The sequence below is a fragment of the Jaculus jaculus genome, chromosome 2 (assembly GCF_020740685.1).
Source record: "Jaculus jaculus isolate mJacJac1 chromosome 2, mJacJac1.mat.Y.cur, whole genome shotgun sequence".
Lineage (NCBI taxonomy): Eukaryota > Metazoa > Chordata > Mammalia > Rodentia > Dipodidae > Jaculus > Jaculus jaculus.
The window spans coordinates 193,576,673-193,604,421 of record NC_059103.1 but is presented as its reverse complement, the minus strand read 5'-3'; the positions used below and the strand labels follow the sequence as shown (position 1 = coordinate 193,604,421).

At 46.0% G+C, this 27,749-nt stretch overlaps 1 protein-coding gene across 2 annotated transcripts; it reads left to right on the top strand.

The window, feature by feature from the left end:
• The first annotated feature begins 1,663 nt into the window (after positions 1–1,663).
• Positions 1,664–27,749, top strand: LOC101597317 (uncharacterized protein C8orf76). 2 transcript variants are annotated; one of them, XM_045142753.1, is made up of 6 exons: positions 1,664–1,781; positions 6,745–6,840; positions 10,245–10,385; positions 17,016–17,473; positions 22,691–22,823; positions 27,405–27,749. In XM_045142753.1, exons 1-6 carry the CDS (start codon positions 1,665–1,667, stop codon positions 27,600–27,602), a joined length of 1,143 nt encoding a protein of 380 aa, XP_044998688.1. In that variant the 5' UTR covers position 1,664; the 3' UTR covers positions 27,603–27,749. The 2 variants fall into 2 exon arrangements, with proteins under 2 accessions (XP_044998688.1, XP_044998687.1); XM_045142752.1 differs by having other exon boundaries at positions 10,242–10,385.

The window sequence follows — 27,749 nt, the reverse complement described above, 5'->3', positions numbered from 1 at the left end:
GGTCCTTTGACTTTGCAGGCAAATGCCTTAACCACTAAGCCATCCCTTCAGCCCCCTCCCCCTTTTTAAACAATTGGGTGCTACATTTATTTATTTATTTATTTATTTATTTATTTATTTATTTATTTATTTATTTTGGTTTTTCGAGGTAGGGTCTCACTTTAGCCCAGGCTGATCTGGAATTCACTATGGAGTCTCAGGGTGGCCTCAAACTCCCGGCAATCCTCCTACCTCTGCTTCCCGAGTGCTGGGATTAAAGGCGCACGCCCCCATGCCCAGCTCATTTATTTTAATATATTTTTATTTATTTATTTGAGAGAGAGGAGAGAGAGAGAGAATGGGCATGCCAGGGTCTCCAGCCACTGTAAACGAACAACTCCAAAGCCTTAACAACCCAGGTTTGATTCCCCAGGGCCCACATAAACCAGATACACAAAGTGGTGCATGCATGTGGAATTTGCACCTGCTGGAGGCCCTGGCACACACACACAAATTATTTATTTAAGAGAGACGGAGAGAGAATGGGCATCCCAGGGCCTTTCAACACTGCAAAGAAACTACAGATGTATGCACCACCATGTGCAGTTGGCTTATGTGGGCTCTGGGGAGTCAAACCTGGGTCCTTAGGTTTCACAAGCAAGTACCTTAACTGCTAAGCTCTCTCTCCAGCTCTTAAAAATTTATTTTCATTTTTTTTACATAGTTTATAATCTTATATCCCCTCTCCTCAGAATATTTCTACCCACTATGTAGCTCTTAGAATCTTCCCACCCCTCTTCAGCAACAATGCCTGAGCCCTGGCAGGTCTGTTTTATATAAATGTATCACCCTGGTGGCCATTATTGGTGGTAGTATCTCTGCTCCAGGGACATGACTTTTTTTTTTTTTTTTTTTTTTTTTTGTTTTTGAGGTAGGGTCTCACTCTGGTCCAGGCTGACCTGGAATTCACTATGGAGTCTCAGGGTGGCCTCAAACTCACAGCGATCCTCCTACCTCTGCCGCCCGAGGGCTGGGATTAAAGGCGTGCGCACCACGCCCAGCGTGAACTTTTTTCCAGCTCTTTCATCACAACAATAATATAAGGTGACAAGCTTACCTGACCTGACCTCTTCACACGCCATCTTCCTGGCAAAATGCTAATTGTTGTCTTCCACAAGGGTGTTGTTGGAAGAAGACAGAAAGGACAAAATAAAATGAAAACAGTGCCTGACACAAAGCAGGGAAGATTGTCATCGGTTTAAGAATGGTTCTTACTGAGATGGAGAGATGGCTCTTAGCTGCAAACCCTGATGATCCAAGTTCGATTCCCACGTAAAGCCAGATGCACAAAATGACACATGCATTTGGAATCTGTTTGCAGTGGCTGGAGGCCCTGGCATGCCGATTCACACACTCTCCCTTCCTCTCTCTCAATCCTTACAAATATTGTACAAAATGGTTCTTACTAGGCTTAAACATCTCCCCCGGGGCTCGTGCTTTCCGATGCGCGCAGGTAAAGGTCGCTCTATCCATCCCCTCCCACGGAGAAGCCAAACCTTGAAGTCTGAAAATCTCAGCGCTCTCGCGACCCCAAATCGGCCCCGCAAGAGACTACCAATCCCAGCATGCCCCGCTCGGCCGGCGCCTGCCACTTCCGGCCTGGCCGCCACGGAGGGGGCCGCTCCATGGAGGCCGAGTGCTGGGTGCTGGGCGGCGAGTTTGAGGACTCGGTGTTCGAGGAGAGGCCGGAGCGGCGGCCCGGGCCGCCCGCGCCCTACGCCGCCAAGCGCTGCGAGCCGCAGGTGAGAGACGGCGGGCTCCGGGCCTCGGATACCCGGGAGCTTCGCCCGACACCCCGCGCCCCGGGCTGGCTGCGCCGCCTCCATCCGGCAGCCCTCAGAGCCAGGGGCTCGGAAACTGCCCATCCTAGTGTTGTTGTTTTTGTTTAATCGACCTTTTAAAGAAAAATTTAAATTTTATTTTATTTATTTGAGAGAGAGAGAGAGAAAATGGGCGTGCCAGGGCCTCCAGCCACTGCAAAGGAACTCCAGACGCGTGCGCCACCTTGTGCATCTGGCTTACGTGGGTCCTGGGGAATTGAACATGAGCGCCTTATCAGCTAAGCCATCCCTCCAGCCTTTAATTTTTTAAATTTTATTTATTTATTTTATTTTATTTTTTGGGGGGGTTTCGAGGTAGGGTCTTGCTCTAGCCCAGGCTGACCTGGAATTCACTGTGTAGTCTCATGGTGGCCTCGAACTCATGGCGATCCTCCTACCTTTGCCTCCCGAGTGCTGGGATTAAAGGTGTGCACCACCATGCCCGGTTTTAAATTTTTTATTTTAAAAACAGTTTTATTTATTTGCAAGCAGAGCGAGATAGAAGAGAGAGAGAGTGGTTCAGCTGCTGCAAACACATTCCAGACTCATGCTCCAGTTTGTACATCTGGCTTTCTTTACTTGGTATTGGGGAATCGGACTGGGTTGTAAGGTTTTGCAGGCAAATACTTTGACGACTGGCCAATCTCTCCATCCCCCAAACCGGCCTACCTTTGTGCAGTGAACTAACTCCTTGTCCACCATCCGGGTCCAGATGGTCAGTGTTCCAGCATGCCCTTTTGTCACGCACACCTTAAATGCTGCCTCTTCCTTCAGGAAGGCTTTTCTCATTTCTTTTCCTTTTCCTCTTACCCTTCTCCCCTCCTTGAGTTCTATTAAGGCTCTTGTCAGCATTCCCATAAAGTCCTTAGACCCACAGAGCCAAATGGTGACAGGACAGTTCTTAGCTTGTTACTTTCTGCGGTGCCTAACAGTTTTGTTCAAAATAGAAACTGCGTGAATATTTTTGAATTAGTCCGGGATTACTGAGTGTGATGCACAACTCACCAGCCACCACGAATACTTTTGGAAACCTGAAATGTTGGAAACTCTGTGCTGGGTTCCATTACAAGTTTGTCTCAGTTGTTCCTCAACTGCTTTCTGATGCCAGGCACTGGGAAGTGACTGAAGTGTGTTTTTATTTCAATATATTTTCTCATTACTTAGAGTCTTTCAAAGTCACCTGAATTCAGTCATGGAAACTAAGTACAGGGAGTGAGCTTGCTTGAGGACTGTCACTTTCTAGTGCTGGCTTTACCACTTGTTTTTAAGGTGTCAGGTCCTCGTTTGTCACTTGTGAAAAACAGTCCAGGGTCATTGAGGGAATGTAGTGAGATAGTGCATAGGAAAGTTCTGTCGAGTGTGGTGAGCTGTAACCTTACAAAGTAACACCCGGACAGCTGTCCACATAGCACATGTTATGTGGATACGAAACTACACTGCTTGGGCTGGAGAGATGGCTTAGTGGTTAAGGCGCTTGCCTGCAAAGCCTAAGGACCCAGGTTCAGTTACCCAGTGCCCACATAAGCCAGATGCTCAAGGTGGCGCATGTGTCTGAAGTTCATTTGCAGTGGTTAGAAGCCCTTGCACGCCCATTCTCTCTCTCTATCTGACTCTCCCACTGTCAAATAAATAAATTTGAAAAATACATACCATATATATATATATATATATACATATATATATATATATATATATATATATATATGAATGAAGCTGGGCACTTGGGAAGCAGAGGTAGGAGGATCGCCGTGAGTTTGAGGCAACTCTGAGACTGCATAGTAAATTCCAGGTCAGCTTGGGCTAAAGTGAAAACCTTCCTTGAAAAATAAATAAATAAAAAAGAAAAAAAGAAACTATACTGCTGACAAGCTCAAAGGGGCTTATTGAAGTCACTTTGGTTTCTGCTGGACTAAAACTTAGGGGTTTAGGTCAGAAAGCTTCCGTTCCAGCCTTCAGCACTGCTTGCCTTCCCCATGCGCGCCTGCCCTGAGTAGGGCTTGGATCTGCAATGTCCCCCACAGGCTGTGTGTATGCTACCAGTGGGCCTGCTTTGCCTGTTTCGCCCTGCAGAGGTGGGTCACTGGGGACAGGCCTTGGAGGACATAGCCAGGCTCATTTGCTCTGCCTCCTGATTTCTCAAGATGTGAGAAGGGGCCTGGAGAGATGGTTTAGTGGTTAAGCACTTGCCTGTGAAGCCTAAGGACCCCGGTTTGAGGCTCCATTCCCCAGGTCCCACATTAGCCAGATGCACAAGGGGGCGCACACGTCTGGAGTTTGTTTGCAGTGGCTAGAGGCCCTGGTGCGCCCATTCTCTCTCTCTATCTGCCTCTTTCTTTCTCTGTCTGTCACTTCAAATAAATTAAAATAAAACAACAAAATTAAAAAAAGATGAAAAGGCCACCCGTGAGCTCAAGTTGTCATGTTCTGAGCTGCTGTGACATATTCCCAAAACTGTGAGCCAGGATACATCCTTCCCTACCCCCTTCCTTCCTTCAGGTCGCTTCTGTCAGGCATTTTGTCACAGCAAAATAGCCAATACACTTGTTTACTGAGTTCTTTCTTCCCTCCGTTCTCCCTCCACTTATCATCTGCCTGCATTCTTCAAGCCTATGGGTTTCCTGGGAGAAAAAATATATGAGGGCTGGAGAGATGGCTTAGCGGTTAAGCGCTTGCTGTGAAGCCTAAGGACCCCGGTTCGAGGCTTGGTTCCCCAGGTCCCACGTTAGCCAGATGCACAAGGGGGCGCACGCATCTGGAGTTCGTTTGCAGTGGCTGGAAGCCCTGGCTCGCCCATTCTCTCTCTCCTTCTATCTGTCTTTCTCTCTTGTGTCTGTCATTCTCAAATAAATAAATAAAAAATGAACAAAAAATATTAAAATATATATATATATGAGAGCCAGGTGTGGTGGCTCAGACCCTTAATCCCAGCACCCGGGAGGCAGAGGTAGGAGGATCACCTTGCCTTCAAGGCCACCCTGAGACTCCATAGTGAATTCCAGGTCAGCCTGGGCTAGAGCAAAACTCTACCTGGAAAAACCAAAGCAAACAAAATTATACATACATACATATGTGCAAGCCAGTGTTGTACCATCACTTCCTCGTAGGGTGATGACAGTTGATTGGAGGTTCATCCATTATTGTTACAAAGTTGTGAATGGCTACATAAAACATATGACTAAGAGCTGTAGAGGACTGAGGGTCATGGGTCAAGTACCTGTGCTGTGTGTGGCTCTTGAGGGAGAGCAGAAAAGGCTGGCTCCTGGCTTTCCCCGCTGTGGTAGCTCAGAGTGAAGAGAAACAGATTGAAGAAGCTGGGGATGAGTGTAGATATCAGCTCATTATCTCATGAGGAGTGACAGCTGCATTTGAATTAGTGGTGTATAGACTTTGTTCAGCCAGTGTGTTTTATTATGTGTATATGAGATATTTCTTTGGAACTGGGGGAGTACAAACAGGAAGATTCCAAATCAGTAAATTCCAAGTCCACTGAGAGACTGTGCCTCAGAACGTAAGTTAGAATGATGGAGGAAGACATCTGATGTTGGCCTCTGGCCTCTGCCCATGTGCGTCTACACACACATGCCCACAGCACATACACAAAAATGATGGTATGTTTATTCTTGTGGTAATTACAGTAGGAGGTGGGCTATTGGGCTGGAGAGACGGCTTAGCGATTAAGGTGTTTGCCTACAAAGCCAAAGGACCCAGGTTTGATTCCCCAGGAACCACATAAGCCAGATGCACAAGGGGGCGCACGCGTCTGGAGTTTGTTTTAGTGACTGGAGGCCCTGGCACGTCCATTCTCTCTCCCGCTGTCAAATAATTAATTAAATTATTTTTTTTAAACTGGGCTATCATTAAGATTGTTACTCTTTTCTTTTCTTTTTGGTTTTTTGAGGTAGGGTCTCACTCTAGCCCAGCCTGACCTGGAATTCACTATGGAGTCTCAGGGTGGCCTCAACCTCACGGCGATCCTCCTACCTCTGCCTCCCGAGGGCTGGGATTTAAGGCGTGCGCCACCACGCTCAGCAAGATTGTTACTCTTTAGCCAATGTGGTGGCCATACTTGTAATCCCAGCACTTGGGAGTACTCAGGCAAAAGGATCATAAATTCCAGGTCAGCCTGGGTTACAGTATATTGGACAATCCCAAGTGGCTCTGTAACCAAGGATGACCTTGAACTACTGATTCTTCTGCCTTCACTTAAGTGCTAGAATTACCAGTGTGAACCACCACATCTGATTTCTGGGGTGCTTAGTTTGAACCCAGGGTTTTGTGCATGCTGGGTAAGCACTTTATACAATCAAGCTACATCTCTAGCCCAAAATACAGCCATTCTCTGCTTAGTGTTTTCCCTTGAAGCTTATTCTGAAGACATGTCTTTTTAAAAATTTTTTTATATTTTTTTATTAACAACTTCCATGATTATAAAAAATATCCTATGGTGATAACCTCCCTCTCCCCATTTACCCCTTTGAAACTCCATTCTCCATCATACCCCCTCCCCATCTCAATCAGTCTTACTTTTGATGACATGAGCTTTTCCTCCTCTTATGATGGTCTTATGCAGGTAGTGTCAGGCACTGTGAGGCCATGGATATCCAGGCCATTTTGTGTCTGAAGGGAGCATGTTGTAAGGGGTCCTGCCCTTCCTTTGGCTCTTACTTTCTTTCCGCCACCTCTTCCGCATTAGACCCTGAGCCTTGGAAGGTATGATACAGATATTGCAGTACTGAGCACTGCAGTCATTTCTTTCCATCACCATGATACCTTCTGAGTATGAAGACCTGTCTTTTTTAGGGTTTAATCAATTGCATTATGGGAAATTGCTTCTGGGGAGAGCATCGCTTCATTCTGTATTGCATGCTGTGTTTATGATTGCTAGTGGTTTGATGAAGAAAGAGAGAGCAGCGACGAGGTCGAAGCTGTGACTGTGAAGAAATTCAAAGGGGACCTGGCCTACAGGCGGCAGGAGTATCAGGTACGTGTCGACATGTGTAGGACTGTGGTACTTGAAGTGAGCTCTCACCAGTGACGGCCTCTGTAAATGGCAGTGCACGAAGTTATGAATGTGGCTTGTGCAGATGAACTTGATCTTTCATGAGTCATGTTCTCGCCTTTCTGTACTGTTCTGTATGGGTCCACATGAGTAAAATATTTTCACTTCTTTCTCTAAGAGCGGGAGAGAGAGAGAAAGAGGCAGACTGATCGTGTGAGTAGGGGTGCACCAGGGCTTCCTGACACTGCAGACAAACTTCAGACGCATGCGCTGCTTTGTCCACCTGGCTTTCTGTGGGCACTGGAGGGTTGAATGCAGGCCGTCAGGCTTTGCAGGGAAACATCTTTAACTTCTGAGCCGTTGCTCTAGAGCTTGTTTCTTGTAACTAACAAAACTATGTTTTGGGGTCCCTGTAGGTCAGTTTGTCCATTTCTTTTATATATTTAAAATTTGTTTTTTAAAAAATATTTTATTAGCATTTTCCATGATTATAAAAAAATACCCATGGTAATTCCCTCCCTCCCCACCCAACACTTTCCCCTTAAAATTTGTTTTTTGAGGTAGGGTTTCACTCTAGCCCAGGATGACCTGGAATTCATTCTATTCTCATTGTGGCCTCGAACTCATGCAATCCTCCTACCTCTGCCTCCTGAGTGCTGGGATTAAAGGCGTGCGCCCCCACACCTGGCTAAGTTTCTTTAATTTAATTAATTTATTTGACACACACGCACACAATGAGAGAGAAAGGGAGAGGGAGAGATAAGAGAGAGAATGGATGTGTATGCCGTGGCCTCTAGCCACTGCACATGAACTCAGATATGTGCTACCTTGTGCATCTGGCTTATGTGGGTCCTGAAGAATCAAACCTGCGTGCTTGGCTTCACAGAATGCCTTAACCACCAAGCATCTCTCCAGCCCTTCCCAAGTTTCCTCATTTTGTGTGAGTCCTGAGCTTAGACACTTTGAGTCACAGGTGCAAGGCACCCGAAAATGTGCAAGAAAAGGGAAGAATAAACAACTGGTTGGTAGGCTGCTTCACATAATTGTCCCATTTCATCTTCATGCAGATATTGTTGCAAAAAATTGTATAGCAAGGTCCCAATAAAACCAGTTTTCAAAGTCTGTTATTTATATATATATATATATATATATATATATTATTAGCACCATGCTCTAACCAACTAAGCTAACTGGCCAGATTATATAAATATTTTTTTAAATTTTTAAAAACTTTTTTACTGACAGCTTCTATAATTACAGAAAATAAAGCATGATAATTCCCTTCCCACCCCCACTTTCCCCTTCACAAATCCAACATTCAGCATATCTCCTCCCCTTCTCAATAAGTCTCTCTCTTTTTTTTTTAATGTCATCATCTTTTCCTCCTGTTAGGAAGATCTTATGTAGGTAATGCCAGGCACTGCGAGGTCATGGATATCCAGGCCATTTTGTGTCTGGAAGATTGTACTGTAAGCTGCTGTACCCTTCCTTTGGCTCTTACATTCTTTCTACCACCTCTTCTGCAATGGACCTTGGGCCTTGGAAGGTGTGATCGAGATGCCTCAGTGCTGAACATTTCCTCTGTCACTTCTTAGCACTATGGTGACTTTTTGTTTTTGCAGTTTTGTTTTTTTAATGAGAGAGAATTGGTATGCCAGGGACTCCAGCCACTGCAATTGAATTCCAGATGCTTGTGACACTTTGTGCACATATGTGACCTTGCACACTTGCATCAACTATGGTAACTTTCAAATCATCCTGGTAGTCACCACCATCTGAAAGTAGAAGCTTCGTTACCCAAAAGCAGAGTTTATTTGCAGCAGCTAGAGTCCCTGGCATACCCATTTCTTTCTCTCCCTCTCTCTGCCTACCAATAATAAAATTAAAAGATAATAATTAGGTCTCAAGCTAGGAAGATGGTTCAGTTTTCAAAGTGCTTGCTGAACAAGTTTATGAGGACCTGAATTTGGATCCCCAGCCCCCATGTAAAAGCTGGGCATGGTGGCTCATGCCTGTAATCCCAGAGCTGGGCAGGCAGAGACAGGAGGATCTCCAAGGCAAGCTGGCTAGCCAGTCCTGCCAAATCGATGAGCTCTAGGTTCAGAGAGAGAGACCCTGTCTCAAAACAACAGCAACAACAACAAAAACAAAACAAAACAAAAAACAGGTGGAGAGAGCTGGGGAAATGGCTCAGAAATTAAAAGTACTTTCTCTTTTCTTTGTTTTCCTTTTTCTTTTCTTTTTCTTTTTTTTCTTTCTTTTTTTTTTTTTTTTTTTTTTTGAGGTAGGGTCTTGCTCTAGCCCAGGCTGATCTGGAATTCACTACCGTAGTCTCATGGTGGCCTCAAACTCACGGCAGTCCTCCTACCTCTGCCTCCTAAGTGCTGGGGTTAAAGGTGTACACCAACATGCCTGGCTCTAAAGGTACTTTCTTGCAAAGCCTGCCAGCCCAGGTTCAATCCCCCAGCAGCCATATAAAGCCAGATGCAATGTGGCATATGCAACTGTGAATCCAATAAAGCATCTTGCATTCATTTGCAGTGGCAAGCGACCCTGGCCCATACACACGCACATGCGCAATACATAATTGTTTAAAAAAATGGTAGAGAAGCAATCACAACTTCCGTGCCTCAGAGTCCATTGCAGAAGAGGTGGTGGAAAGAATGTAAGACCCAAAGGAAGGGTAAGACTCCTTACAACGTGCTCCCTCCAGGCATAAAATGGCCTGGATATCCATGACCTCACAGTGCCTGACACTACCTACACAAGACCATCATAATAGGAGGAAAAGATGATGACATCAAAATAAAAGGGAAACTGATTGAGAGGGGGAGGGGAGATGATGGAGAATGGAGTTTCAAAGGGGAAAGTGGGGGGAGGGAGGGTATTACCATGGGACATTGTTTACAATTATGGAAGTTATCAATAAAAAATATATTAAAAAATTTAGCAAAATGGTCGAGAAGGCCAGGCACAGTGGCGTATGTCTTTAATCTCAGCACTCAGGAAGCAGAGGTAGGAGGATCACTGTGAGTTCAAGGCCAGCCTGAGACTACGTAGTGAATTTCAGGTCAGCCTGGGCCAGAGTGAAACCCTATCTGAAAAACAAACAAAAAAAGGTGGAGAGAGATTGAGGAAGACACCAATGTCCCCTCTGGCCTCCATGCACATGCTCACCCACATGCCACATGTGCCCATACATGTATAAACATGTATGTGCATGCATGCATATCATGCACATATATACACAAACACTTAGATCTCCCTTAGGTTATTGGAGGTTAATTATCATAAGACTTTCTGCATAGGAAAAAAGCATCCCTATAAGCTAAATCTTTTTTTTTTTCCCCTCTTTTTTCCCCCTTTTAACAATTATTTGCCAGAAGGCACTGGAGGAATACTCCTATATCTCTGAAAAATTGTCACCTACCAATTTTGCCATGAAAAGGGATGTCCAAGAAGGCCAGGCCCGGTGTCTGGCTCACCTAGGGAGACATGTGGAAGCATTGGAGATTGCTGCAAACTTGGTGAGTGTTTTTGCCACTTGTTTTCATACACGTTCTTATGCCAGGGACTGTTGAATAGTTTATTTATTTATTAGAAACAGAGAGGAGGCAGGGAAAAAGAGAGAGGGAGAGAGTGAGAATGGGAGCTCCAGGACCTCTAGCCATTGCAAACGAACTGCAGATGCATGTACCCCCTTGCGCATCTGGCTAACATGGGACCTGGAGAATTGAGCCAGGGTCCTTAGGCTTCGCAGGCTTGCACTTTAACTGCTAAGCCATCTCTCCAGTCCTTATTTATTATTTTTATTTTATTGTTATTAGTTATGTACACTGTGTGTATACAGTCATGTTGGTACCATACCATTGTTAGCCTCCTCCCTGCCTTCCCCCTCCACAGGGACCCTCTTTGTTGGGGAATATGGGTTGTGCATTGTGGGGTTAGCCATCAGTTATGGGTAAGAGGCAATGTTTCTGTGCATAATAACCCAATATGTGGCTCTAACATTCTTTCTGCCCCCTCTTCCGCAAATTTCTCTGAGCCATGTTGGGTTTGTTTTAGGTCTACTTCAGTGATGAGGTCTTGGGAGCCTCTGTGTCTCTGGATCTCTGCTTTTGTAGGAGTTGAGTGTTCTCTGTGTTGATATCCTTCACCTTTGTGCTGGTACCAGCTTCACCAAGAAAGCAGCACTCTTGCTCATTTCCCCAATTCCTCTTGTTTTCAGCTGGGCGCTGTTGAGGTACAATGGGCAGATTCTTTCCTCAGGATCTGCATCCATCTGAAAAAGAGAAGCAAATTCTCCAACTGAAAGTAAAGTTAGTACCAGATAAATGGGATAACCATTATTATCTTAGAGAGAATTTAATAGGTGTAGGCTCTCTTGTAGCCCACAATTGGTGGGAGCTTGATAATGGAGAGCAGGCTCATTTTTTGGCTATGGTTATGACTTGTTTCCCAGAACCAGCTGTGGGTTCTATTCCACTGAGCAGATCAGTTAGCCAAATCAAGAGCAGTTGGTTTCCCACCATGGCTGCGTGCCACTATTGCACTTGTGTGAGCATCACAACAGGTTGTTTGCTGCTGAGTAGCTTAGACCACTAGTTGCTTGGATAGATGTTGGTTATTTTCCCCTAGTTGCTCATGTTATTTATTTTTAAAAATATTTTTATTTATTTATTTGAATGGGGGGGGGAGCTGCAGAAAGCAAGAGAATGGGCATACCAGGGCCACTAGTCCACTGCAAATGAATTCCAGGCACCTTGTGCATCTGGCTTTATGTGGGTCCTGGGGAATCCAACCTGGGTCCTTTGGCTTTGCAGGCAGGTGCCTTAACTGCTAAGCTATCCATCCAGCCCTTACCTTATTTTTTGCTTGCTTTTGTGTGTGCGGTGTATGCACATGTTTGGGCCCAGGTGGTGCCTTGCGTGCTCACCTGTGGTGGTCGGAGTAGAATACTGGGTGACCCACTCCATTGCTCTTCCGCCTGTTCTTATTTGATCTGGAATCTCTTATTGATCCCAGAGCTTGTCATTTTTCCACAGGGTTTGGTGATTCTCACTCACATCTCTGCTCTCCTTCAGGACTGGGGTCACCGATGTGGGTACCCTTACGCGCATACAGGAAGTGCTTTTAATGGCTGGTGTCAACTCTTCAGCTCAGACTTTGTAGAATTTTAAAGGCTAGAGGAAGTTTTTTTTTTTTTTTTTTGTTTTTTAATAATTCTAGATTCTGCTCATTTCTGTTTTCTGGCTAAGACATGCAAAGCTTACTTATGTTGTTTCGGGAAGTTCTGTGGGCTTTCATCTGTCCTCTGGCCCTAGTCTGTGACGACCATACCATCGTGCCTATTTTTGCTTCCCTGGGAGTTAATATAGCATGGTGGCACTATCTGGAGCCCTGAGGGTGTAGCCAACCAGAGGTCAGCTAGAAGCACTTATGCAGGTAAGACAAGCCTCTCGGTCTCACCGCTTAGAACACCAGCCTTTTGCAGTGTGGGGAAACCTTGGTGGGAAACAGCTGGAGGGATGGCTCAGTGGTTCCGAGTACTTCCTGTGCAAGCATGAGAGCCTGAGAATGCCTTAGAGACCACCTGAGTTGTACCTCTAGGACCCACATAAACTAGGTGTGGCCAGGTAGGCCCAAGTCCTGTGGGGAGCAGAGACCGGAAAATCCCTGGGGTTTGCAGAAGGGAAAGAATGTCAAAGTGCAGCATCAGTAAGAGATTCCAGCTCAAGTCACAATAAGCATTAGAGTGAGGGAGGGGGTCACCCGACATTTCCCATAGCAAGTGCACCCCACAGTCGGCAAGCTCTTGGTATGCCCTCTGGGCACAGACATATGCATACCCTGCACACATACCACACCTCACATACCACCCCCCCCCCCCCCCGCCACACACACACAAAGGTAGGGAACAGCTGTGTTTGGGTCTCTCTTTTCCCTTCTCTACTATTGGGAGTTAATTTTCTTTTAAATTATGATAGTTATTTTAAGAGAGCAGAAGTAGAAAAGCTCCCGAGCTGAGAAGAGTGGCCCTGCTACATCTGGGAGGGGTCCCTAGGAAACATCTGGGGAATCCCTAAGTGTGGTTGATTTTTAATCAGGTAGGTAGATGGCCCTGGTTAGGCAGCGCTGGCATGAGTGGTGAGCTTGGGTTAATCCTGCGCATTTCTAGTCTCCCTCTCAGTTTGGGTCCTTTCCAAGCACTACCCACTCTGCTTTCCTATCAGCTCCATCTCTCACACACACACTGCTGAGCTTTGTCCTCTGCCTTGTTGAAGGAGGCCTGGCATCTAGGGTACTGATAGGGGCTGTGTGGCTTAGAGAGAGGCTGTTGCCAGTCAGCAGACACTGGGTCTCCAGAGCTCAGGTAAATTAACAGGCAGGAGAAGGCCTGTCTGAAGGTATAGGCAGCATGTCAGGACTTGAGAGCTGTTCATTGGCATTTCCATCCCCCTACTGTAGAGGACTGCTGGTTTGGAAGTGGACAGTGAGCTAGTGGCTCTCACCTTTCTTTATAATTCTATACTTGAAGATGCTCTTTTTTATTTATTGATTTATTTTTTATTTACTTGAGAGAGAGAAAGAGAAAGAGAGATTGGGCATGCCAGGGCCTTCAGCCACTGCAAACGAACTCCAGATACATGTACTACCTTGTGCATCTGGCTTACATGGGTCCTGGGGAATTGAACCTGGGTCCTTTGGTTTTGCAGACAAGCATCTTAATCTCTAAGCAGTCTCTCGAGCCCCGACTCTCTTTTGTTGTTAGCTTTGGCACGTGTTTGTTTTGTCTTGGTGGTGGTTGTCCTGACACACTCTGTAGGGGACAGGTTAGTCTATAGTGTTGAAAAGAATAGAGAAAGAAAAGCAAGTGTATACCGCTAGTTTACCTGACTATAGCTCTGCTGTTTTCTAGCTCTATGACCTCAGGCCAGTTATCTAACCTTTCGTGATTCGGCTGCCTCATCTGTAACAGTCTTTTTTTTTTGGTTTTTCGAGGTAGGGTCTCACTCTGGTCCAGGCTGACCTGGAATTAACTCTGTAGTCTCAGGGTGGCCTCGAACTCTCGGCGATCCTCCTACCTCTGCCTCCCGAGTGCTGGGATTAAAGGCGTGCGCCACCACGCCCGGCTTGTAACAGTCTTAAAAGATAGAGTCTGGGAAGATGGCACTTGCTTGCAAAACCTGCCAGCCTGTTCAGTTCCCAAGCCACCCACATAAGGTGGACACAAAAAAGTGGCACAAGCATCTGACATTCATTTGTAGTGGTAAGTGGCCCTGGCACACCCATACACACATGCATATGAATTAATAAAAACAAGGTGGTCAGACTGGAGAGATGGCTTAGCGGTTAAGTGCTTGCCTGTGAAGCCTAAGGACCCCAGGTTGAGGCTCCCCAGGACCCACGTTAGCCAGATGCACAAGGGGGCGCACACATCTGGAGTTCGCTTGTAGTGGCTGGAGGCCCCGGAGCGCCCATTCTCTCTCTGTCTCTCTCTCTCTGTGTCTGTCTGTCACTCTCAAATAAGTAAATAAATACATAAATTTAAAAAAAGATTGTCATGAGGCTTAAATGAATACAGCACCTAGAATAGTGCCTGGCGTGTGGCAGGCCCGCAAGTGACTGTCACTACTATCATCTTATTGAAGGAGTAGCTGAGGTATTCTGGAGGAATCCCTTGCGGGCACTTAAGTAGACCTAAGCTACAAGAGAAGTTCATAAGTCATACTCTGAGAGCCTAGTGTATTAACCAAGCTCAGTAGTAGACTTGTGCTTATTGACCATGCTGTCAGAATCAGTGTGGAACCAAGCATGGTGACACTTGACTGTAACTTCTTGGGAAGCTGAGACCAAGGCAGGAGGATCACAAGTTAAAGGCCAGTCTGTCTGGGCTACATTGTGATAGTATATCTCAGGAAGTTTTTTAAACATTTTTTAAGAATTTTATCTTTTATTTATTTATTTGGGAGGGCCAGATAGATCGATCGATAGAGTGAGCATGGGTGCTCCAGGGCCTCCTGTACTGCAAACGAATTCCAGACACATTGCCACCTGGTGCATTTGGCTTACGTGGGTCCTGGGGAATTGAACCTGGGTCCTTTGGCTTTGCAAGCAGTTGTCTTAACCACTAAGCCATTTTTCCAGCCCAAAAATATTTTAAGATATATTTAATTTAATTAATTTATTTATTTGAGAGAGAGAGAGAGGGGCAGGCAGAGAGTGTGTGTGTATGTTAGAGAATGGGTGTGCCAGGGCCTCTAGCCACTGCATACAAACTCTAGATGCATGTGCCACCTTGTACATCTGGTTTATGTGGGTCCTGGGGAATCGAACCTGGGTCCTTTTTGGCTTTGCAGGTGAGTGCCTTAACTGCTAAGCCATCTCTCCAGCCCTCAAGAAGTTTTTAAAAGGAGGGACAATCGTAGTCTGCATATGGCGTCTTCACCTTAATACAGCTGCTTCCTTAACGGGAACATGTGTTTGAATAACACAGTGTACTGCGGGCTCGTTGTGGAGAAGAGGAACATTTGCTATGGGGTGGTCTAGGCATGTTCCTTATTAGACATAAAAGGCCCAATCTGACGATAAAAGCCATTGCTCAGTAGCTGACATCCGTGGTGGATGGTGCAGTGCTGTGTTCCAGGCTCTCGTAAGACCTTTGGGGTAGGCTTTTGGGAAGGACAGATACTGAACAGTACTAATAAAATGCGGTGTGCTCTCATCGAGTAAGTGTGGGGCTTTGCTTCATCTCTGCACTCAATAAAGCAATGTTTCTCTGGCTAGTCTACAGCTCACTGGGCTGCATGCTGGATAGCTTGGTCCCTGTTTCATGCTCACAGCTCCGGGCAGGAGCTTCCTGCATACTGTGGCAGGCCCGGCTTTCCTTAGACGTCATAGGCTCTCGAAGGTGGTGTTGCTTTGCCATCTGCTCTCTGCAGACTTCAACCTTAACTTTTTCCTAACTCCAGGGCTTTTCCAGATGGCAGGTTAGGCAAGAGATGGTGGTTCCAGTTAAGGAGACTGGAGCAGGGTTTTCTGGTCAGAAGAAACCCAGGAAGCCGCCTCTGGCCAGAAATAATTGGCCTTGGCTACAGCAGGGAAAGAAGACATTTGTGTTCAATTACATTGGCTCATGAAGCGCTGAGAGCTTCAAGGCTGCCCTGTGCGCTGGCCAAGCTGAGTCAGATGTGCAGATGGGTTTGTTCACATCCTGACAAAAGCACCTATGGGGCTTTAGAAAGCAACATGTATTAAAATGGAACCATTTCTACCAGGTTCTAAGAACATTGGCTGTTTTTATTTTTTACTTTTTCAGGATCCCACTGAAGACAGTAAAGATTTGTGTTAGACTGCATCATTGTGACAATACCTGACATAGACAACTTGTGAGAGAAAAGATTTATTTCATGCCTTTAATCCCAGCACTTGGGAGGAAGAGGTAGGAGGAAAGCCATGAGTTTGAGAGGAAAAGATTTATTTCAGCTCCTGTTAAAGAGGTTTCAGTTCTTGGGCTCCGTGGCTTTGGGCCTGTAGTGAGGCCAGAGAGTATTTTCGTTTGGGCAGTGCGTGTCAGACTGTCTTGGCTGCCAGGGAGATGAGAGGATGCTGACGGTGGCTGGCTCTCTCCTTTGTCCCCTGTTACTTCATCTGGGACCTTAGCCTATGCGGTCTTCCTCCTTAGTCAGTCCTTTCTTGAGACTCCATCCCAGACAGACCTAGAGGCATGCTCCATGAATCTAGGTGCTTTTCAAGCCAAACAAATTGACACATCAAGACTAACCATCATAAGTTCACCCTTGTCAACATGACACCCCAAACATTCCTCCTTAAACCACAATGAGCTTTTAGTAAAAGTTGAAACTAGTCTGCCATTTACATTTTGGTGAACTTTTGTCAAGTCACTCTTGTAAGAATTATTATGACATTAAGATGTTTGAGAATGGCTGGGGACCATTTTGCTAGGTAGTATGTGTTTCTCTAGGTTTTTGATTTTAAACATGAAATCCGTGAGGTACATTTAGTTTGATTGACTTGTACATGTACTTGAAAATACTTGAAATTCATGGCATATACAGCTTGGGCTTTAGACACCTTCATTTTTATGTGGAAAACATTTTGCAACTTAATGCTTTTTGCCTTTTTCCCCTCCTCAGGAAAAGAAAGCAACTAACACAGACCATCTGACCACTGTGCTCCACCTCCAGTTTGCTGTTTGTTCAAGTTTGCAGAATGTGGAAAAAATGATACTGTACCTGCAAAGGCTGATCTCCTTGCATCCTTTGGACCCTTGGAGCTGGGGCCGACTGGCAGAGGCTTACTTGAGTCTGGAGCCAGCATGCTCAGCATCATTTGCGCCATCTCAGGGACAGAACGGTTGCACCTCAAATGACAAAGCTATTGAATGCTCCTTTCCCCACCCAGGGAAAGACTGTCCTTTGTGTTTCCCTGAAACTTTGCCTGAGAGCTCAGTGTTTTCCATGGAAGCAAGTGGCAGTAATAACCAGAAGGCCAAGAAAGCACCTAAAAATACTCAGAACTGGATGGCAGGCAGGAGAGAAGCGGTATGGAGGGAGACCCAGATGAAAGCTTGTGCCTCTCTGATTCGAACCAGGTAACCTGAGAGGATATGCCAGGGCATGGCAGTGAGCTCAGGGAAGGTTTTTTATTTTCTTTAAAGGGAAAAAAGATTTGTTTTATTTTATTATTTATTTATTTTGGTTTTATGAGGTAGGGTCTTGCCCTAGCCCAGGCTGACTTGGAATTCACTGTGTAGTCTCAGGGTGGTCTCAAACTCATGGCTTTCCTCCTACCTCTTCCTCCCAAGTGCTGGGATTAAAGGCATGTGCCACTATACCTGGTTATTTTATTATTTTAAAAATATTTTTTATAATTTGGGAGAGAGAGAGAGAAGGAGGCAGACAGGAGGCTGGAAAGATGGCTTAGTGGTTGAGCCGTTTGCCTGAAAAGCCAAAGGATCCAGGTTCGATTCTCTAGGACCCATGTAAGCCAGATGCATAAGGTAGAGCATATGTCTGGAGTTCATTACAGCACTTGGAAGCCTTGGCCTACCCATTCTTTCTCTCCCTCTCTCTCTCAAAAATAAATAAAAAGGGCTGGGTAGATGGCTTAGCCGTTAAGGTGCCACTTGCCTACAAAGCCGAAGGACCCAGGTTTGTTTCCCCAGGACCCATGGAAGCCAGATGCACGTGGTAACACATGCAACTAGAGTTTGTTTGCAGTGGCTGGAGGCCCTGGCACACCCATCCTCCCTCTCCCTCTCAAATAAAAATAAAATATTAGAAAAATAAACAGAAAGAGGGAAAGAAAGAGAGAGAAAATGGGTGGGCCAGGGCTCTAGCCATTGCAAACGAAGTCCAGATGCATGGGCCACCTTGTGTATCTGGCTATATGTGGGTCCTGGGGAATTGAACCTGGGTCCTTTGGCTTTGCAGGTAAGTGCTGAGCCATCTCTCCTGCCTAGATTTATATATATTTTTTTAGATACATTTTTAAAGTATGTGGTGAAAGAAGAAAGGGGAAGCCTTATACACTGCTAGTGGGAACATAAACTGGTACAGTACCATGGAGATCAATAGGAAAGTCCATCAAAAAAACAAAAATAGAAGTACCATGTGAGCCAGCTACCTCACTCCTGGTCATTTATTGGCCTAAGTGAATATACCACTGAGATTCTTGGATATCCACGGTTACTTCTGGTATTACAGTAACTAAGAAATGCATGTGATGATGTCTCATTTTTTTTGTTTATTTTTATTTATTTACTTGAGAGCGACAGACAGAGGAAGAAAGGCAAGAGAGAATGGGCACACCAGGGCTTCCAGGCACTGCAAACTCCAGTTGCATGTGCTCCCTTGTGCATTTGGCTTACGAGGGTCCTGGGGAATCGAGCCTCAAACTGGGATCCTTAGGGTTCACAGTCAAGCGCTTAACTGCTAAGCTATCTCTCCAGCCCTTTTCTTTCTTTCTTTCTTTTTTATTTTTATCTCTCACATTTTGTTAACATTTAGGATGCCCAAGCTGGTGCTGATCAGAGATATGAAACTAAAACCAAACAGGACACAAGGCAATGCTAAAGATCCTCAGTGCTGCTGGTGAAGGCCCAGAATCTTGGGAACCTGAGGCAGGAGGATCACGAGGGTTTTTATTATTATTATTTTTTTTTACTGTGTGTGCATATGAGTGTGTGTGCTTGCTTTGGTGTACACGTGGAGAGCTGAGGACAACCTTGCAGGGGCGGCTGTCTTTTCCTTCCACCCTGCTTGAAACAGCATCTCCCTTGTCCCTATGTTCACCCCTGCAGGATTGGAGAAGCAGTCATGTGGGGGGAGCTTGAGGTGGGCTATAGACCACAACCCCAGGGGACAGAGAAAGTAGGGTGATAAGACCTGGAGTCAGGTCTAATTTTGAAGAACTTAAGGAAACTGCTGGTGTGGAGCCAATGAGGCTGGACTTCTCTGCTTGCCAGCTACCTGACCTTACACAAGCTACGGACGCTCTGGGCTGTAGATTCCTCATTTCAGCAGATGGAAGAATGTGGAAAATGCCTACCTCATGAGGTAGGAGAATAAATTTATCTAAAGTGCTTAGTGAAACAGTGTGGTATGTGACAGGTACTTAGTCAATGTAACTTATCAGTATTTTCATTGTTTTTTTTTTTTTTTTCAAGGTAGGGTCTTGCTGTAGCCCAGGTTGCCCTGGAATTCACTATGTAATCTCAGGGTAGCCTTGAATTCATGGCGATTCTCCTACCTCTGCCTCCCGAGTGCTGGGTGTGCCATCATGCCTGGCTACATTGTATTTGGTATTTGTTGTTATTGTTTTGATTTTTTTGAGGTTGGGTCTCACTATAGCCCAGGCTGACCTGGAATTCACTCTGTAGTCTCGGGGTGGCCTCAAACTCATGGCGATCCTCCTGTCTCTGCCTCCTGAGTGCTGGGATTAAAGGCGTGTGCCATAACGCCCGGCTGGTTTGATGGTTTTTTGAGGCAGTGCTCACTGTGTAGCTCAGGCTAGCAAGAACTTGTGGTCCTCCTGCCTCAGCAATCACCCCTGGCTAGGGTGTCATCTTAATGATTTGGTACTTGGGCTGGAGGCCCAGCAAATACTAGAAGGCTTTGAGTTGGGCTGTGTGGTCAGAGCTGTGATTCAGAGAGGGGATGTGCGGTGCCACGATGAGCTGGGAGAAGGCGTTTGGAGCTTAGACCACAAGGACTTGAAGATTGGTGATGGGGTCCTGCCTGGGCTAGTGTAGGGGTAATAAAAGAAGAAGAATGTTCTTGCAACATGGAATAGCTGGGACTTGGTGACTAGATGAGCAGGTGGGAAGGATGGGAGAGAGGAGGAGGGATGTGACTTGGAAGAGTCTGCCATCCCTGTGTGCACGGAAGAGTCTGAAAGGACAAGCAGGACGGATTCGGGATGGAGGCAGCGACTTGGGCTTGCTGTACTGAGAGTCGGGTACCTCTGGGACATCTAGCTAGAGCTCCTAATTAGGAGCCAGGCTTAGAAGAGGGGAGCACTCACGGCGATCCTCCCACCTCTGCCTCCCGAGTGCTGGGATTAAAGGCGTGCGCCACCACACCGGCTCATATTTTATTTCTTACAATATTGAGTCCAGGAAGCCCAGGCTGAAGGTGCCAGCCTCAATGACTCCATGAGGGCCTCATTTCTGTTCCATACATGGTAGAGGACCAGACAAGAGATTAATTAGCTAAGCTTGCCCTTCCTTTTCCTTTTCCTTCCTTTCTTCCTTTCCCCCCTCCCTTCTTCCTTCCCCCCTTTCCTCCTTTCCTGGTGTGTATGTGTGTGTGTGTGTGTGCGTTCATATGTGTAAGTACAGGCTCACACATACCACAGCACACGCGTGGAGGGCGTCGTACAACGTTAGGTGTCATTCCTCACCCCCCACCTCAAATGCGGCAGAGTTGTTCACCAGGCTAGGTGGCCTGCGAGCTTCTGGGGGAATTCTCTTGTCTTTGCCTCTTTCCTTGCCATAGGCCTGTTGGAGTTAGAGATGCTCACGTTGCAGCGTCTGGCTTGACATAGGTTCTGGGGGTCTGAACATGTATAGCACGTATAATGAGTGCCTTGGCCACGGAGCCATCTCCCAGCCCTGAGCTCATTCTTGTTGTCAGGACCCATTCCTTAGGTAACAGCATTGATACATTTATGACAATCACTCTTTTGTTTTTATTTATTGATTTTATTTGCAAAGGAGAGAGAGAGAGACTGTGAATGGGTATTTTTTGCATCTGTTGCTATGTGGATAGTAGGGAATCTAGCCTAGGCTGTTAGGCTTTGCAAGCAAATACCTTTAATTGCTGGGTCATCTCTCTAGCCCTCTTTTTTTTTTTTAAATATTTTATTTATTTAGTTGAGAGAGAAGGAGAAACAGACAGATATATGAGAAAGAGAGAATGGGCACACCAGGGCCTCCAGCCACTGCAGATGAATTCCAGCTGCATGCACCACTTTGTGCACCTGGTTTTACATGAATATTGGGGAATCAGTTCTGAGCCAGCCATCAGGCTTTGCAAGCAAGTGCCTTTAACTACTGAGCCACCTCTCCGGCCCCTCTTCTTTGGAAACAGCGTTTTGCTGTGTAGCTCAGGCTGGCCCACAGTCCTCATGTGTGGAATTGTAGGAGTGCATCACCACAGCAGCTTGTGCTGATCACGCATTTGCTTGCTTATGTTTGTTTGAAATGGAGTGGTCAGTCTGTAACCCAGGCTGGCCTGGTACTCAAAACAGTCCTGCTTCAAGCACCTTCAGTGCTAGGATTACAAGCGTGCCCAGTACTGCTGATCACTTTCTCTTTTCTTGAGATTGCCTCTTGCTACGTATCCCTGGCTGTCCTTGAACTGTGGCATCCTGTGTCCACCACCTGAGTGCGATCGCACCGACCCGCCTCTCAGTGCTGCCCTGACGGCAGTTAAATCTCAGCGTGAGTTTTGGAGGACATTTAAACCATGGCTGGCCACGCTTATTTATGTTAGCCCTGCCCTTCTTTTCACCCCATTCAACTGTAGTTGTTTTTTTTTTTTCTTCTATGTTCTGGCTACAGTGATGGTCTTTTAGATTACACATACATCAAGCTAGTTCTTGTATCAGGGCCTCCCTGTCCCCGCCAGGCCTGTCCCTCATGGCTTCTCCATTAGGCTCCTCAACAGTTAGGTCTTGAATGGTGTGTAATGTGAAAAGAACTGGGGGCAGGGGCTGGGGGGACGGCACCAGGCCTCCCTACATCTACCCTGCTGAAGGAGACACTGCAGCCATCCTGCCTCGATCATGACACTTGAACTACCTGAGCGATCTCTTCTGGCATCCCAAGAGGCAGGCACCTGGGTGTCTTGCTGACCAGTCTCTCAGCACCTATAGCTGTGTCTGGCCCATCCCTCAGCGTCTGAAGGGAGTGCTGGGATTAAAATGGTGTGTGCCACCACACCTGCTTAACATTTTTTAAAATTTTTATTTATTTGAGAGAGATGCAGATAGAGAGAGAATGGGCACGCCAGGGCCTCCAGCCACTGCAAATGCAATCCAGATACATGCACCACCTTGTGCATCTGGTTTACGTGGGTCCTGGGGAATTGAACCTGGGTCCTTAGGCTTCACAGGCCATCTCTCCATTAAGCTACTAAGCCATCTGTGCAGCTTTTGTCCTTAACTTTTTGGTTAAGAAAAAGATGAGTCTCCAGCAAGTGAAAGTGCTGTTTTACTCAGTGCAACGTAGCTGTCAATTCCCTCGAATAGCTTCGCTGCTGTCCTCTGAGTTCAGCCCGCACTCTGAAACACTTGGGTTTTTCAGGCTTCTGCTTCAGCTCACCCAGTCTCAGCAAACATCATTTGCTTTGGAGAAGAACTTAAGGACTCAGCAGGAAATTGAAGATAAAATGAAGGGATTCTGCTTCAAGGAAGACACTTTGCTGTTCTTCACTGAGGTGAGTAACCCTGTGACTCCTCTGGTTTATGGAAACAGCAGCATGGCTGTGTGGCAGGGCTCAGACCTGTACTAAGCAAGGCAGATCTCATCTATGGAAGGACTTCTGTTTCCTCCTTACGTGATGTTGAACATCCAGCAGTCACCACAGCAGCCCCTGCATCATCATCCTGCGGTGTGCTAGAGTGCAGGGCTGGATTTCTTGGGCTGTCAGGGCAAGTTAGCACCTGCCTGCTTCTCACGTCCCGAACAAACGTCTGGTTGATTGTCTCAGTACTGTTAGTTAATTAGCTAATTGATTTCCAACTTTGTTTTGGCCTCCTATCATCAGTAAAGCCAGGCAGAGCTGGGCTGAGGCACAGCGGTCATGACTTCTTTTTTTTTTTTTTTAAATATATTTTATTTGTTTAGTTATTTATTTGAGAGAAAGAGGCAGAGAGAGAGAGAGAGAATGGGCGCGCCAGGGCCTCCAGCCACTGCAAATGAACTCCAGACGTGTGCGCCCCCTTGTGCATCTGGCTCACGTGGGACCTGGAGTATCGAACCTGGCTCCTTTGGCTTTGCAGGCAAACGCCTTAGCCGCTAAGCCATCCCTCCAGCCCAAGGTCATGACTTCTTGAGGTCAGATTGTCAGTGGTAGACAGAGGTGGGCCAAAAGCCTATGTGGCCAGCCACAGGTTGTTTGCTTGCTGTCTCACCCTGTCACTACTTTGATGGCTATGGAGAAATGCACATGTCATTCTTAAACCTTTGTCAACTTTTCTTTCTTTTTTTTTGAGGTAGGGCCTCACTAGCTCACGCTGACCTAGAATTCACTATGTAGTCTCAGGGTGGCTTTGAACTCACGATGATCCTTCTACCTCTGCCTCCTGAGTCCTGGGATAAAAAGTGTGTACCACCATGCCTACCCTCTATTTTTTCTTTTCTTTTCTTTTCTTTCTTTTTTTTTTTTGAGGTAGGGTCTCACTCTAGCCTAGGTTGACCTGGAATTCACTCTGTAGTCTCACAGCAGTCCTACCTCTGACTCCTGAGTGGTAGGATTAAAGGTGTGCACACATCAATGGGAAGGAAGTAGTTTGAGTTAGCTCTGAACACCCAGAGGGCTGGACTAATAAAGCTCAAGGTCTCCCCACCAGTACATACCTCCTCCCAAGGTTTCACCTCTCAAAGGCTCCACAGCGTTCCCAACTTGCTGCCCCCTGGGAACCAATTAGTCAGAACATTCAACTACCACCATGTGTGTGTTTAAGTTCCTGTTCTTTATGTTACGTATCAAGGAGTGGAATAAATGAGTCATATGGTAAATTGTGCTTAACTTTTTCCTTTCTTTTTTAAACTTTTTTGTTTGTTTGTTTGTTTGTTTATTTATTTATTTGAGAATGACAGACCAAGAGAGAAAGAGGCAGACAGAAAGAGAAAATGGGTGTGCCAGGGCCTCCAGCCACTGCAAACGAACTCCAGACGTGTGTGCCCCCTTGTGCATCTGGCTTGCGTGGGTCCTGGGGAATCAAGCTGGGTTCCTTTGGCTTCAGAGGCAAATGCCTTAACCACTAAGCCATTTCCCCAGCCCTTTCTTCGGTGGCGCACACCTTTAATCCCAGCACTTGGGAGGCAGAGGTAGGAGGATGGACATGAGTTTGAGGCCACCCTAAGACTACATAGTGAATTCTAGGTTAGCCTGAGCTAGAGTGAGACTCTTACCTTGGAAAACCAAAAATAATAATAGTAATTATTATTATTTATTTGCAAAGAGAAAGGAAGAGGGAAGAAGGGAGAGAGAGAATGGGCATACCAGGGTCTCTTGTCACTGCAAATGAACTCTACATGCATGTACCATTTTTTGCATATGGCTTATGTGGGTAATGGAAAATTGGCCACCAGGCTGTGAGACTTTGTAAGTAAGTGCCTTTAAGATATTTTATTTTGGCCAGGCATGGTGGCACATTCCTTTAATCTGAGCACTCAGGAGGCAGAGGTAGGAGGATTGCCATGAGTTTGAGGCCACCCTGAGACTGCATGGTGAATTCCAGGTCAGCCTGGGCTAGAGTGAGATCCTACCTTAAAAAAAAAATAAATAAATAAAATAAATGTTTTATTTTTATTTATTATTTATAAGAGAGAGAATGGGCAGGCCAGGGCCTCCAGCCATTAAAAATGAACTCCACATGCATGCCACTATGTGCATCTGGCTTACGTGGAACCTGGAGAATTGAACCTGGTTCCTTAGGCTTCACAGGCAAATGTCTTAACCACTAAACCATCTATCTCTCCAACCCAGCAAGCACATTTAACTACTAAGCTTGGTTTTATTCTTTTGCTTTTTTTTTTTTTTTTTTTTTTTCAAGGTAGGGTCTCACTGTAGCTCAGGCTGACCTGGAATTCACTATGTAGTCTTAGGGTGGCCTTGAACTCACAGCAGTCTTCTTACCTCTGCCTCCCTAGTGCTGGGATTAAAGGTATATGTCACTATGCCCCGCCCCCCCCCACCCCCTGAACTTTTTAAAGAATTGCTAAACTAAGCCTGGCATGGTGGTGCATGATTTTAATCCAAACAGCACTTGGGCAGCAGAGGTAGAAGGATTGCTGAGAGTTCAAGGCCACACTGAGACTTCATAATGGATTCCAGCTCATCCTGGACTAGAATAAAACCCTACCTCAAAAATTTTTTATATCAGGTGTGGTGGCTCATGCTTTTAATCTGAGCACTTGGGTGGCAGAAGTAGGAGGATCTCTGTAAATTCAAGGCTACCCTGAGATTACACAGTGAATTCCAGGTGAACTGGGCTACAACGAGACCCTACCTCAAACAAACAAAACAAAATTATTTATTTATTTATTGTAAGCAGAGAGAGACAGCAAAACAGTCAGAGGAAGAGAGAGAATGGGCTTGCTAGGGCCTTTAGCCATTGCAAACAAACTCGAGATGCATGCACCACTTTGTGTATCTGTCTTTATTGGGTACTGGGGAATTGAACCCAGGTCATTAGGCTTTACAACTGAACCGTCTCTCCAGCCCTGTCTTTAAATGTGAGTACTGGGGAATTGAACCTGGGTCATTAGGCTTTGCAGGCAAACTATTTAACCATTGAGGCATCTCCAGCCTTGTATATTCTTATGTTTATGATTTTTTGAGATACAGAAATTTAAAATTCCCTGTCATCAGGGAGCTTGTGGACATTGTCCTGACCTGTCCTCTTCTTTGGTACTGTTTTGCTTGAGTGTCACTGTTGCTGATGTCTGCTGATGATTGACTATGCCACCGTCTTGCTTTTTTCCCAGGCCAGTCTCAAACTTGAAATCCTGTCTCAGCATCCCAAGTAGCTTTATTTCTTTATTTCAGATCTAAAAATACTGACTTTTGGGCTGGAGAGATGGCTTAGCTTGCCTGCAAAGCCTAAGTGTTGAAACTCCAGGTGGCACATAGCCAGATGCAAAGTGATGTGAGTGTACAACGTCACACATACACACAAGGGGGCGCACGTGTCTGGAGTTTGTTCACAGTGGCTGAAAGGCCCTGGCACACCCATTCTCTTTTTCTGGCTATCTCTTCCTCTCTCTCAAAAATAAAATAATAATAAAAATACTGACTTTCTTTGATTTCAAAGATTCATCAGTTTTGAGACTATGGCATTGATGTGCCAATAGAAGAAAAATAACTTGCCATTTACACGTGACATACCAGGGGTTATAAGATAACATCTTGGTTTCCGAGATATCGAAATACAAAAACGGGTTTCTTAGAATCAATGAAATACTGATGCTTTAATCGATATTCTGCATCTCATTGGCAGTTCCCATTCTTAGATTGCGCTTCTAACTAGGGTTTTCATGAACACATTAGCTTTTCAGGAGCTGCAGAAATCTTAATCTAGCCCAAGTCCATGTGTCTTGAATGCCCATACCACATCCCGCTAGGTGACTGTATAACCTTACATGCCAAATGACATGAAATGTATTAGAACTTCATTTGAGTTCAGCCATTCCCAAAGGTAGGGCTGATCACCTAGTGTGGTAGATAAAGGTTTCCTAGACCCTTGACTTAGCGGCGTCTTATCCAGGGCCTGGATCCTGAGTTCATCAGAGCTGTTCTCGCCAGAAGAGAGCAGTGTTGCGCCTTTGCTGGGTGGGTGTGCCAATGCCCGAAGTTTGCTTTGGCTGTGGAGGGTTGGAGTCCACTTCTGGGGGCAGAGGGTGGCCCCAGCAACTTGCTGCTTGATTCCTTACTATCTGTCACTTTGTGAACTTATAGAAGACAGATCTGTGCCCCGCCCCCCCCCCCAGCACCTCATTCTAACCTAGTTCTTACTTTCAGCCTTGCACCAGGAGGGAAAACCTCAGCTGCCTTCCCACAAACACGCTGTATCTGGTGCAGCTGCCATGTTAGGCCCTCACAGGGGGAGGATGAGGACGGCAGTGGGGAAGTTCACATCTCTAATGCTTGTGTGGCAGCTCAGTGGGTTGGAAGTGTCCCCAGGCTGCTCCAGAGTTTGGTATGAAAGCCTTCACAGCTGCTGAGTGCCCTCCATCCTGTGCCCACCGCCTCTAACCGGGACACCTCCCCCTCCGTCCTTCCCTGCCACAGGTTATGGGAGAAGACATCGTCCCGGAAAGAATCAAAGACGAAGTTCACTCGGAGGTGAAGTGTGTGGGCCCTGCGGCCTTGGCTGCCTTGGTGACTGCATCCTCCCGAGAATTTGAAGACAAGTGGTTTAGAAAGATCAAAGACCGTCTCTGTCCTTTGGAAGATCAGTTCCACACAGAGATACCAATCTTGGCTTAGAAGACCATTTAAAAACAAAAACATCTTGCTGTGTATCAGTGTCCTCGTTTACTTCAGACAAGATCTCCAGCATAATCATAGAAAACTGAAATAAAGATTTTTTTTTTTTTTTATAAAAATGGCTTATTTCCTGGACTATTCCAAGTG